This window comes from Dysidea avara, chromosome 1 (genome assembly GCF_963678975.1).
Source record: "Dysidea avara chromosome 1, odDysAvar1.4, whole genome shotgun sequence".
Lineage (NCBI taxonomy): Eukaryota > Metazoa > Porifera > Demospongiae > Dictyoceratida > Dysideidae > Dysidea > Dysidea avara.
Genome location: NC_089272.1, coordinates 19,894,417 through 19,908,939, shown reverse-complemented (window position 1 = coordinate 19,908,939; position 14,523 = coordinate 19,894,417). Strand labels below are relative to the sequence as shown.

The 14,523-nt window shown below is 36.8% G+C and overlaps 1 protein-coding gene across 5 annotated transcripts in view; it reads right to left on the bottom strand.

Annotated features, from left to right (window-relative positions):
• The window catches only part of LOC136258580 (uncharacterized), a 43,080-nt gene that overhangs the window by 25,764 nt on the left and 2,793 nt on the right, over positions 1-14,523 (bottom strand). For 2 of the 5 annotated variants that reach the window (XM_066051930.1, XM_066051924.1), the window contains exons 2-7: positions 9,063-9,113; positions 8,916-8,993; positions 6,740-8,538; positions 4,721-4,787; positions 4,135-4,206; positions 2,139-2,264 (exon numbers count right to left, since the gene is read on the bottom strand). In XM_066051930.1, the coding sequence (XP_065908002.1) occupies positions 2,139-2,264; positions 4,135-4,206; positions 4,721-4,787; positions 6,740-8,538; positions 8,916-8,991 (2,140 nt within the window). In that variant the 5' untranslated portion in view covers positions 8,992-8,993; positions 9,063-9,113. The remainder of the gene's footprint in view (positions 1-2,138; positions 2,265-4,134; positions 4,207-4,720; positions 4,788-6,739; positions 8,539-8,915; positions 8,994-9,062; positions 9,114-14,523) is intronic. The other 3 variants (XM_066051936.1, XM_066051927.1, XM_066051943.1) reach the window with 3 other exon arrangements.

Below are 14,523 nucleotides of genomic sequence, written 5' to 3'. Positions count from 1 at the left end.
TCTTACCATTTAGGCTTTAGAAATGCAGCTGAAGCCTTTAACAGTTACTGTGATAGCTTTAAAGACCAAGACGATAATTATGGTGCTTATTACATACAAAGGTGAGTGATACTATGCAGGAGTGTACTAACTAGCTGGACATAAAAGTAAACAAACTAGCTATGTAAAAAATAAAAATTCTAAAAGGAAGTAGGGATCAATATAATACACATATGCTACAAAAAGTAAGGAAACAAGATTAGATAGTTACTTCCTAAACTGAGATACATTTTAATCCCTACTATTGGCTAATTTGATAGTCTCATTTCAAAGATGTTGGCCAAAAGTAGGGATAAAATGTATTTCATTTTAGTAAGTACCCATCTAAGTTTCCTTGCTTTTTGTTGCATGGATCGTTTCTCATTTCAGTTGTAACATTGTAAAACTTGTTTCCTTACTTTTTGTAGCATGTGTATTATATCAATCTCTATTTCCTTTTAAATTTTTAATTTTTTAAATAGCTATCATGATAGCATTGATTGCATTAATTTTTTTAATTTCCATTTCAGTTCCCCTTTAAAATGTTCTACGTACTATGACAAAAAGTAAGTCTTATTATTTACATTAGGAATTATTGTTATACCAGGTACGTACCTGCCATGGCCAATCATTGAACACTCTAAGGCAACCTGTTCTCTTACCTATCTATGACACACCCTCTTCTCCTGTCCGACATATATTTAAAACAGGTCTTTGGTTAAGCTAATCCTCGAATATACTTCACTTGTTTGGTGTCTACATGCTTCTAAAGATATAGTACAGCTGGAATTAATTCAGCAACATGCTGCACGTTGGGTGTGTGGCAGTAGGTGAAAGCAGCTGGTATAAATTTTCAGATTCCTGATTACAAGAACTCAAGTGGCCTTTACTTCATTCTAGACGATCCTACTTTTCTGTTAGTTTAGTCTACATGAACGAATTACAATTTCCTATTGTCAGCACACAATCCCATCCACTATCAGTTGTCAAATCGTCTAGCTTTCACTCTATTTTCTTGTTATGTATTTCAACTGTTTTGTATGTGTGGAGCACGTTAACAGGTTTATTCCTCCATGTCTAAGGCTGGACATGAATGCCGTGTCCTTTGAGAAAAATGGATAATCTAATCTACTCAGTGGAGTAACACAATGACTTAAGCTAAGATTTTAAGCACTGGAATCCTCTCCATATTTTGGTGCACAAATCAATGTTTCACTCAATGACTTTCAGTTATTTTCAACATTTTAAAAATGCTTTATAACACTTATTCTTGCACTTGTGTTATAATACCACGTACACACATTGCACTGGTAAGTGATGATTTAGCACTTTTCATGACCTCTATTCTTTACAAACACATTATATATATGTGTGTGTGTGTGTGTGTGTGTGCGTGTGTGTGTGTGCGTGCGTGTGTGTGTGACCAAACTTTACAGAACCGATCCAAATCGCACATCAGACAAAATCAAACTAACACCCCCAGTGGATAGCTACACTATCATACTAATAATTTTGACACTCAGTACCACTCAAACTACTCGAGGCTGTTTCAACAGACGTCTTTTCTGGGTGGTGTGTAGAGCTCGAATTACAGTTTTACGCCTTGTGAAGGACCTGACTTGGCAAGAATCAGTGGTTTACTGGTGGACAGCTTGATAATGTTGGCCAGACATTTTTTCTGTGGATTTTGCTACATATCAACCACTAAGGAGCCAGCACAGCCTTGTAATCTCGTCTCTGGACTCCAATCGTGGTCTGCCTCCATTTTGAGGTTTTCGGTCGAACCCTTGCCCACCCTGCCACCCCCACCCTCCACCCCTTTGTGAGAACTCGTGATGCTACTTCGCTCGTCCAACAGCTCAGATTTTCTATCTTATTTGGCGGGAAACTCTACAAGCAGCTACAAGTACTGGAAGTGGTCTGAAAGGTAACAGATTGATGCATCTTTAGTGTAAGTTTTATACACGTGCTTGCTATACTTGGAGAGTTATGCTGGCTTGAATTCTTTAAAACTGTTTATCTCGAAACTTCTAATGTGCGATTTGGATCGTTTTTCCAAAATCCAGTCACATATATACAGGATATACACTGTCACATGTTGACTATACAACATATCACACCTGGATTAACATATTGGACAATTGGAGATTTGGATTGACCAGCAATGATCAACTGGTTAGCACCTTTATTAGACAGAACATTTCCTTTTTTACAACTGGATACACTTGAAACGTTGCAATTTCTTTCTGCATAAAAATAAATGTGGGATTGTAAATATGAACAATGCTGAAGTACATATCTATATATGTATGCCTTTTTCACCATGTCGGATGTGCAATAAAAAAAATCGAGATATTTACATACGTCTATTATGATATGAGTTGTAAAAAAATGCTGGCTTAATAGATGTGGTATCTAAGGTGGAAGCAAGTAATGGATGCGTGTATTGATAGTGTGGCTACATATCTCATGGCCACTACTTTGATATCATATCCATTGCACACCAGTGAATTCTACAACTTTACACATATGTATGTAGTTTAGTTTACTATGTACAGTAGGCTGCAAAAAGAAGTTTACATTTTGTAATTGTAATTATGCTGTAGTAGCGTAATTACAAAAGCGTAATTACGAATTATGCTCTATTGGTAATTATGAATATATTGTAAATATGGCTGGTGAAAAACCACTTTTTTTTGCATAATTATGGATTACGTTCAAATTGTAATTACAGTACAAACATGTGTAATTACTTAGTAATCACACTGTAATTATAATTATCAAACGTAAACTTTATTTTGCAACCTACTGTACGTATACACCTGTATCATTATTTTTGCATCTTCAAGTTTCAAAATGCAGGCTTTACGGCTTGCAATCTACTACTATATCATCATAATTCCCTCACGTACACAAAAAATTGGAACTTTCAACTAGAGTAGGGGCCATAGTACATCGATAAAAAGTACTGAAACAAGCTGGAGTAGTGCACAATATTAAATCACAGCAAAACAATAAGAAGTATTATATTCCTATTATGCTCTTCTTATGGTATCTTGAGCACAGTAGGGATATAAAACTTCTTATTGTTTTACTGTGATTTAATACCATGCACTACTCCAGCTTGTTTCGGTACTTTTTATCAATGTGCTATGTTCCCTACTCTAGTTGAAAATTCCAAATATTTTGTGTACTTGTTCGTTAACTTTTTTTGTAAAATAAAATTATTATGACTGGTGAACCTGCATCAAAACAAATGGCACCACACCCCAGCTACCAATTATTGTGAGAAAAGTGAAGTATCCAATACGCTTCATTGTCAGCTGTGTTACACAGTAGTACAAATCAAGAACTGTTCGAAAAGCACCTCGGCAATCAAAGTAGCCACTATGAATAATACAGGCAATTTCCATTACAAAGGGAAGCCATCATGTACTACCACCAAATCAACACCTTTCACTGTTAGCCAAGATGAATGGGACACAAAGGAGGACACTGGTAAGCCCATGCAGAATGCATTATACGTACTGCGGTATGCCAAAAGGCACCTCTCGGGTCAAAGCAACATCAAACAGTGAAAAATCAAACCCGTAGTGTTAGCCATTATCGAGTTACGCTTGTCTCAAGGCATCAGTCAGTCAGTAGAAAATTCCATTTAATAATTTTTTTGAAAAAAATCCATAGCAACTTCCAGAATTTCATTTACTTTGCATTCAACCTACACTTAAAACAAACAACAACGATTTCTCATCACCAAAGGGGATCTCTATGCAACATACAGTCTATATACTAGACTAGTCAGTTTTACACTGTTTAATTTTTTGAAACTTACACACTTTCCTTGCTAGAGTTTTCATTTACAGCTAAGCTAGATAATAAAGGTAGAAGTTAAAAGAAGGCAAAAAGCTGCTAGAAGTGACTCAGCAGGTATTGTATAGGAGTATTCTGATGCAGGTACACCCTGTATGTGTACAGTTTTGGACATCATTATAATCAAATGCTATCTTCTTACATATTTTATTGGAAGACACATATTTTTATAGCTTGGTTTTCTAGAATTTAAAAATGTGCACAATATGTAGAAGTCATTTAAATAAGTCATTGTGTATTACTTACCAACACTAGATACAGAACTGGATTGTTCTTCTCCATTATTGTTAGTTGTACTTTGAATAGGAATGGTACTTTCTGCATAAAATAAAGTAACCTAGCTGAATTTTACGCCAATTACAGCAATAATAAAGTCACAAGCTGTACAAATACATGCACACACTGAAACAAAGCTTTCGATTACTTTTTTTTGCACTGCAAACACAATGAAATGGGACTAAAATGAGGACAAAGGTAAGTTCATGATGTACATTTTAGCTACTGCAGTTGACAAAAAGGCATGCCTCATGCTCACAATGTCTAATAGCAAAGAATTCAAGCCATGCAGCCATGTTAACAATTATTAAGTTCTGTCAAATAAGAATATTTTAAATTCCATAGAAATTTATTAGGTTGTTCTGAATGTACGCTACCTATTGGTTTTTGGTGGATATTTTCTGACAGAAAAAATGCAAATCTTCATGGCTTCCACCTTCCAAAGTATATGTACTACAAAATTTTACCTAAATCTCAAAAGTCAGTTGTTAGTATAGTAGTCACATAAAATAATATGTATTCTCCACACTCCACTACACTATACACTGTTACTAACCACAGGAGGCTTCTTCTGGGTAAACTTCACTGTTCTGCTGGGGTAGTGACTCACTTAATGATTTCTGCTGAATATACAGAATTATATCATTGTTATAGCAAGTGCTGTAGGTTAATAGACACAATCCAGAACCACGCTCACTTTTTGGATGCCATTTTGAATGAGGCCAATTTCAATGATCACTGACTGCACTGCATTGAAATTCAGCGATGAAGAAAGCTTGAACTAAGTGGTATCGTCAAACAATAGTCCATGGAAGCTTTCAATGCTGTAAATTCCTTGTTCTGGCCAAAGGCAGGTGATTATCAGGTGATGAACAAGGCCGAAGGGCTGACAACACTAATTCCCTTGTTTACCTGTACAAGGAGGCCTGGATGGTCAGCTGCTACTACGGTTACTATCACTGATAATTTACCACAGTAATGGATATTAAAATACTATCTAATTGCTTCACAGTGCTTCCTGTGTGGGCCAACAAGGCAATTTGGGCTGTTGATGTTTCGTGTCTTGTTCAACCCTGATAACCACCTGCCTCTAACCAATTTACAACCTTGAATTCCACAGCCAATTGTTCAACAATACCCCCTAGTTCGAGCTTTATTCATCATTGGATTTCACTGTAGCGCAATCGTAATAAGTGATACTGGCCTCATTCAAAATGGTGGAAAGCTGTTGCTATGACGATTACGTAGTTTTGGATTGTGTCTATTAATGCATTGGTATGGAATAATTTGAATTTTATGCATGGTGTAAAATATTACCATGCCAAACATTCAAGCTGAAAGAGTGTGAACTTTTTCTAAGACTTACAAAATCAAAAATGGTAGCAGAGAAATAGTGTCAATAACATTAATATTAGCCATTGTTGAATTATGTAGGACATTTCAGTAGGGCAGCAAGAGACATCATGTTGAAAAGTTAGGCATTCATCAGTCAGTCAGCCAACAAAAAGTCCATCAATTTTCAAAAGTCTTAGAAATATTAGAAGGCTTTAGGGTTGCTTTGAAAACATAATTGGACATGAAGCCAATTAAGTACAGATAGAGTAGTTGTCTATGACCTTTAGAATGGTACAATAATTACTGAGGGCAAAGCCCAAGGTGATTAGTGTACCACTCCTCAGGTCACTAAATAGCACAATTATGTGCAATAACTACTTATATCAGACTATTGGTGTATGTCTGTTTCCTGATAAAATTAGTGATAACTTAGACTCACAGGTAGTTTTCTAGATGAATACAATTACCTTTAACCCAGTGATGCTTTCTAACCCAAAATTCTACCATATGGAGGGAAACCTTTTTGGGTGCTGGCAAAATTTTCCCCATCCAAATATTCTACTAGTAAAGAAAACAGCCACTCTTTGTAGCTTTCTTTTAAGCATGTGAACCTGTCGCTAATGAAACTAAGCAGTCTCTTGATAAACTCTGTATCACTGTCCAAGGGCTACCAAATCATCTAGCTAGAGTCTCTTCAGTGCCATCGACTAATTGAGCTAGACTAGGTAGTACACGTGGTATCCTCAAACATTGGAGTCCAGACACAAATTGAGTGCTACCATATCCACTAGTCCAGAGGGTGGACTATAATCTGACCTTGTAGTTGATTACTGAATAGTAGACGCTTAATTAGATACCAAATGTGGCACCACACCAGGTATGTTTAGTGGTACAGTAATTAATTAAACAAGGGAGTGCACTTTGCTAATTAGCTAAATTTATTTTGCCAACTGTAATATTTTGCCAAAGTTTCCCGTATGGTAATTGGTTTTGATACTGTATCTACAATACTTTCTGGATTTTAAATACGGCATTAATGATTAAACTTCAAAGCATACTATGAATGACACACACAGTCTAGCTAATACTACAAAGGCAAGTTTCTAGTTGATATTTTTGACATAGAAAGTAATCTTAGGATAGCTAATAATTACTACATACGTAAGTTGATACCACATTACAAACCCTTTCTAACAAGAAAGCAAAATGACTTGTACGCTGTACTACAGTATGTACAAACCTTAAGCCATACTTTCTGGCTGGATGACAAATGCAGCGAGTCATTATTCTTACTGCAATGAGCAATATGGTCACTGAGTATCATCATGTGGTCATTTGATTCACATGTACTACACAAAAATCCATATCTGCATTCCTCAAAAGGAATCTCCACACTTTGGCAGGCATACCTTAAGGCATCTTTAACAATACTATAAACACTACTATGTAAGTCTGGATCACAATGTTGAGATTTTGAATAAATGCAAAGTTCAAGGGAGAAGACTTTATCAATGATGCACACATAATAGCCAACTTCTATGGAAAATGTTATCAAATCTTTAAATGTATGCTGCTGTCCTGTCTGTTTATCATAAGAAAGTTTTGACCATCTTTCAGGCATGTTTTTTATGATGTACGCAGAAAGAAAACAGAAGACACTACGGTGCATTGATCCTGATGAGAAAGTGATCAACAGTGGATCATGACATTTACTTCCATATCTGTCAAACACTTTTTCGTCACATTCATAGGACTCTAAAATACTAGGCATGAAATATTCATCATTAGGCTTCACTTCGGCAATAAATTTTAAATGACATAACAAATTTAGAAAAGTTTTGAGTGTCATATTCCCAGGACCTTCAAATATGATGTCTTTTATCATTTTTGAAGTCATTATTCCTTCTTTCTTCAACAATTCTTTAGCATTGCGGTTTCTTCCTTTGTCTTTAATACCAGTAAGCAGATATTTTAATTGACTAAACAGCCAGTGACAATGGACAAACACGTAATCTCTAGCACCTTCAACAGCACCAAAGTGAAACAAAACTCCATGATGGTGAAAAAATTGTAAAGCACGCTTAAACTCTGTCTCACTGGGCATTTTACATTCGGTATTCCATATTTTTTCTAAAACCATTTTATATTGCAAAAATTGTATGTCTTTCTGCTCACAGCACAGTTTTAATATTTTTAAACTCAAAAGCACCCAAGTTATTGGTATCTGGTAAACTGAATTCTGTGCTACTGTATCTTCCAAACAATCCCTCAATTTTTTGAAGATCGTTTCTTCTTGAGCACTGATCAAGTTGACAATATGCAAGTAGCTGTCCGTTTCCGAAAACCAAAAGGAAAGTGGCATTCCATGCATTGAACAATTGACACATGATTCCAATTTCTGTAGGTTTTCATGGACCAAAGCAGCTTCCTTGTTGTACACTGCTTCTGAGTTACTGTCATCATCAAAAATTGTACCTACGAAAGCTGTGTAAAAATCTTTTTCAAAATCATTTTCAATTTCAAGTTCACTAAACTCTGGTTTATTTTCAAAACAATAACTGGACATTAATTCTTGGATAAATTCACAAGTTTTATTGCACACATGGTCTTCTTTGCCATATAATTTGTAAGCAACAAATGTTACCAAAGCAGGTTGCAGCAGACAGACCGTTGATGTAGGTACATTGATATCCAGTAAGATAAGTATGTCCAGTACTTCATCTCCATCTGTTGTACCTGTGCACTTGGATTCACTGGGACAGCGTAGTTTGTTAGTCTTGTCAATCAATACACTTAACTGTTTAATGTCAATTTCTGTCCAAACAGATTCATTTTTCTTTTTAATAAAAATGGTATGAAAATCACCTTTACCAGGTGGTGGTGTATCCTGTTTCATTAACGAGTGGCAAAATTTTGTTTTTCCTGCTTTTGACTCTCCAGTACACAGTATTGTAGAATATCGTACTTTAACTGTATTATTATTGTTATTCCTAACTGATATGTTGTTTAAAATGGAAGCTTCTAAATCATCTGGCCCATCTGTTGGAAAGAGGTATAGCATTTATAATAAAGCATATACTACTACAGTATTATCAAGAGTTAATACTAGTGGAGGGAGAGTGTCTAACACTGCATAGGCCTGATCCTGAGAAATTCAAAGGGATTCTTTCTGTAAAACTCTGTAATTTGTAGTATTCTCCATAGGTGAAGATTGTTTCAATCATCACATTTCTTTGTTCTCTCAGTGTGCAATCATCACATTACCTTGTTCTGCCTGTGTGAACATTTTACACATCTGAAGGAATCCCTTTGAATTTCTCAGGATCATCTTTTACAGGCCTATGCAGTGTTAGACACTCTCCCTCCACTATTATTAACTCTTGATATTATGGTATGTACTTTATGTAGATATGTACCTGTACTGTCCATTGAAGTTGCAGAAGTTATTCTCTTACATGGTATCCTTTTTACTTTGGGACGGGAAGTAGCCATCACTACATGTACAAATAGGAATGGTGGGTAAAAGGTAACTACATTGTGGTGTTAGGGGTATAACTTTATACCTTAAACTTTCAGAATTTAGTGGCTATCTTTTCCAATGTGTACATATAAGTCTGAAAAAAACAAAAACACGCATTATTAACTTTGTTTACAATTCTAGGCATATTCAACAATCTTAATTGATTGTGCATGCATGTATGAGATATTGAAAAACATTGCTAGAGATCAGATTGTTGACAAGTTTTTATAATAGTTAGACTACAAAAAGTTTGATACTGAAATTTGATTGGCTGAAAATGTGGTCTCTAAAACCTGTAGTGCTAAAACCTGTAGTGCCACACTTATGTCCAATAGAGACCACGCTCTGAGGAGATACGAAACACAGTAATTACACACTTGTAACATTGGCAACATATGGGTATTTAACCCATTGACAGCCAAATTCGTTTGGACCCCTGGCCGAATTGCCGAATCACCGAATCACACCATACTAACCGTCTAGTAAACAGAACTACTTAGTAACCATAAATCTAAATACTCGCTATAAACTAAGGAGGTCGACTGTGTTGTTTTTGTTTACATAAAAGTAACCGCAATGAAGTTATTACACAACAAAGTCTAAACTTCGGTAAACACCAGCCCGAACAACCAATGGAATCCCAACTAGCTATTTGCTAAGGTGTATTACACTCCAAAGAGCTATTTTATACAGTTTACTTACAATGCAATCCATTCCACAGCTGGTTTCTTCGTGATTTGTCCGATTTCTACTATCGCGCATGCGTATCTGCACTCGTGTCCACCATGCCACATCTGGGATAAAACAGCCGACTGTCAACTTTACCTCTCTCCATTGGTGTATAACGCTTTCTTTGTTATCAGCTAGTAGATTTTAAGTCGAAAAACGATTTAATTTGCCTATTATAACATGTTACACTTTACACTATTACATAACAAACGCGCACTAGTCCGGGAAGGATCCGGTTATCCCAGAAACGGGACCTCTATGGGCGTGTCCGTTTCAGTACTAGTGCATCTTTCTATGAAACGCATTTTACAAGTTATAGCGAATCTAAAGTTTATTCTATGAGTGAGCTATGATGCCATGCGTTAATGGGTTAAATGGATAGTAACAGCCATACAGAATTAGAGGGAGACGTAATGGGCTTGTTTGTACTATATTTCTTGCTTAAAAGCAGCTGTCAAGACACAACAATGAGTTGTAGTCCAATTCATTGTGCTTCAATACATAGCACAAATCTGGAACATTGGCAACACATGGGCATTCAAAACTGTAGCAACAGCCATGCTGAATTAAAGGGAGGTTTAGAGCCTTTTAATGATACAATTCTCGTTTACTAGCAGCTGTCAACACAAGGTACAATAACCAGTTGTAGTCTAAATAAATAGATGTCAATAACCAATGGTCATATGGGATTTAGAAAACCCTCAGGCCCTTAGTAGCGCCTAGTCTGGTGCCGCCTGTCCCTTCACAAAGAGTAAGGGTCTGGTAAAATACAAATACCATATCATTTCACACAGAATTCAATTAGACAGTGTATGTAACTGCTGATTACGTCCGATGATTATCCAACAAAAGCATTACCTTGCCAAGGTGAACGTCATTGGCACGCCTTAATTGGCTACTGCCAAATCTGGGTGGTATTATCTGTATTTCACCTGACCCTTACTTTTTGCGAAGGGGCTGACAGCACCCGACTAAGTAGGGCCCTTACTGCGTTCGGGTGCTACAGCCCAGGGCCTTCGAGTTTTCTAATCCTACAGAACCCTAGTTCTTGATGTCCAAATAGCTAGACGTCAAGAACTAGGGTTCTACAGGATTAGAAAACTCAAAGGCCCTGGGATGTAGCGCCCAAACGCAACAAGGGCACTACTAATGGACCTGAGGGTGTTCTAAATCCCATAGAACCCATTGGTTCTTGATGGCTAACTTACAACTTGTTACTGTACCTTGAGTTAACAGCTGCTTGTAAATGAGAAAGTGCGCCATGGTTCTCAATAGAAGCCATAACATGCTACTTTTAAATCAACGGTACTGGAGAAACAAAGGAGGACTAGCTGCCAAAAAGTAAAATCTCGGGACAAATTGACATTGAACAGTAAACAAATCAAGCCCCATAGCCTTGACCATAAAAGTTCTGCTGGAAGAAGCATTTGGGGCCACTCTGAAAGCTTTGAGTATGTCTAACCAATACTGCCAAGCTATTTTGAAGGAAAAACAAGGCTGGTTTTTGGGTGATATTGTTGGGAAAAAAACCTAAATCTCCATGACCTCACTATACAGTGTGGAAACAACACTACTGTACTGTATAATATACCGTATACGGCAAAACTTTCGAGGGGAAAAACATTCGTGGTTTTCGCGATTATGCTGCCAACCACGACTATTTTCCCCTCGAATATTTTGAGTGCAATAAACCTAAAACTATACCTTTTTGCATTTTGTAGGTCTTCATAGCCAGAGCAGTGGTTTTTGCAAACCGTCACACATTTAATGTTCTTTAATTGGAGAAAAAGATAGAGTTTGTTTGGGAATGCTCCATTTTTTAACGCTCAACATATGGCGCTGCTTAAGTACGTATGTCAAGCTCAAGAAACCGACTTTGTCAGATCTGGAGGGATCCTTATCGTTAGGTGCTTATCACGTTTCACCAGGCGCTTAGCTACTATCCGCAAATATTTTCCCCTCGAATTGCAAGATTTCTGTGCAACCGCGAATATTTTCCTGCGAATTGTAATGCTTCTGTGCATCCGCAAAAGTTTTCCCCCTCGAAAGTTTTGCCGTATACGGTACTGCATGTACAGTACATGAGTGAGTTACAGTTGTGCCAGCTGGTAGTTTATTGTATAGCCTAATTTATTGAGAGAGAAATTTTGCTGATTTCATAGTTGTTTTTACTACCCACAAAAATTTTACCCTAAAAAATTTGGACTGAAAATACAGCACTTGATAGGTGACCTTGTTATCTGGGTCTCCTGTAGTTTTCTTTTAGCAACTTCTTGTGTGCCAGGGTCAATGTCACTTTCACAGCATTTTATGCTAAAGAGACCTGTTTTACCCAACCTGAATGGTTCATTATCCAAAGTAATGCCTCCAGGAGTGCTCTGCCTGATATAAACACACGAGCCTGAGGGCCGTTAGGCCCGAAGGCAAGTGCGTTTATACAGGCAGAGCACGAGTGCACGTTGTATAACTGTTGTGTACCACTCACCTAATAGGTGGGGAGAGTCGCACAAGACAGCTGTAACACTTATAAAGGCCAGGTTTCTAACATCGATTGTGGGTAACCAAGCCTGACGTTGCGATGACGTTCCCCCTGCAGTACTGCAGCCACCTGAGATATTGAAAGCTAGTACGCTACGGGTTATATCACTAACCTGAATTCGCTGTTCGACTCTCATCATGTAGTGCTCAGCATGCCAGCGTGATCACTCAATTGCCATATAGACTAAGCGCCAGACTAATCGCCATAGTGGTTCTCTCGAGCAAAAAAAAGTTGCTAAATAGACGTTTTAAGTAAACAAAACCTAACTACTAAACGATGCTAGTCTAATTCTTACTATTCACACTGGCTAAACTCGAATCAGGTGGCATGACAAAACTGGTTACCACAATCGAACGTAAAGGTTAGTATTATTTAGAACTATGATATATTTATTTTATAGAGTCATTGTCGAAGTGGGCTACAGTTTAATCTGGGCTAAGATGGCACCAGACTAGTAAGGTGTATAAGTATGTTTATATATATGTAGACTAGAGTTGTGGCCACCCGTGTTGGATTTTTCGATCGCCATTGGCTGCTTGTAAACATTATACGTATTGGTGACGTTATGGCCCACAATCGACCTTTACATGTCAGGCTATAAAAGAATTCGAGTGATCTGTGAAGTGTCTTTCCACCTATTAGGTGAGGTGTCGTAGTGGTCTTCGCCACCGGCACTTGTGCTATGCTGCACAAAACCGCAGCCAGTGCAATATACAGATATTGCACTGCGGTCGGTGCATTATAACTTATAATGCACTCGTTGTGGTCTAAAAAACCGCAACCAGTGCGTTATAAGGTATAATGCACTCGCTGCGGTCTGCAGCAGTGCAATATACAAATTATGGCACTGGCGGTGCCTTTGAACTGCCCACGCAGAGTGGTACATATGGAGATTTATGTTACAAATAATTAATATTATTAGTGTAGCCAGTCTGGCCACTAGTATGATTAGATTTGAAACTACTAATCAAATTGTAATCTTATATGGATTCTGTTAAGATGAATATACAAATGAGTTTTAACTACATAAAGAATGTGTGAAATATTATGTAATTGAAGATAATCAGTTAATCTGGAGTCTTTTATAGTGTTTTAGAACTGTAGCTTGTCCATTGTTTGCAGTGCAACTGGTGTTACAGTTAAAACATTAGAAGCATAGTGTGTGCAAAACTACATGTAATGCTGAGTGATCCAGTTCATCTTAAACATTGCTATGAAACTATCGATTTCTCATCGTCCATATTACAGTGAAAGAAGAAGGATATTCAGAAAAAATGATTTTTGTGTTGAGGAATGTTTTCATGGAATTTGGTAGCTACACATCAGAAGCAGCTGCTGCTCACAAACAGAAGCAAATATATTTATGTGTAAATTGTGAAAATTTCAATTTTAATACAAGATTTTGTCATCTAAAATTTTGGACTATCATTATTATTGCAAGAATGTATCATAATAGATTCTTTGATCAATATTTTTTATTACCTTTACATTGTGTATATGATGGGATATGGGTCATCACTGATTGTAGCAAGAGCCCATCATTACATATATTATTAACATGAACACTTGATTATACAGTAGGTTGGCTTGCAAGGGAAGACAATCATTAAATTTTACACAACAAAATGCACTACATATGAAACAGCAAAAATGTCACTGCACGTTCAAGGTACCATAAGATTTAATACAACATTGCTCTTGCTTGCAAGCAGTATAGTATGCATGATTACTTGACTCTCCTCAAATCGCTATAAAGGAACGCATTTGAAAAGTTTGTTTACAAGATACCTGTACCACAGAGTGATGGACATACTTATAAATTAGCCATTGTATATTAGTACGAACACACTTACAGTGCTCAATCATTGTTCAAATGATAAAAAATTAATGATTGGTGTATTACATGGAAAGGATCAAGTATTTAATGTCGATCGTCAATTACAGAACAATATGGCACACAGCATGATCAAACCCAGCTTACACCAATAATCCTTGAATTCCTTCTCTGCTATCTATGGTAACAAAGGAGTGGACAGCTAAAATTTCAACAAGTATTTATAATGAATAGTCTTGGATTTATAATGCTAGGAATTTGGAACACAATGAATTTGATTTGTACAGCAACAATATGGTAAATAAATTATAGGTGCTTACTTACTCAAGCATAACTCACGACTGAAACAAGCTACAAAGATGGGACTTGTTCATATGAACTGACAAATCTAACAAGGTATAG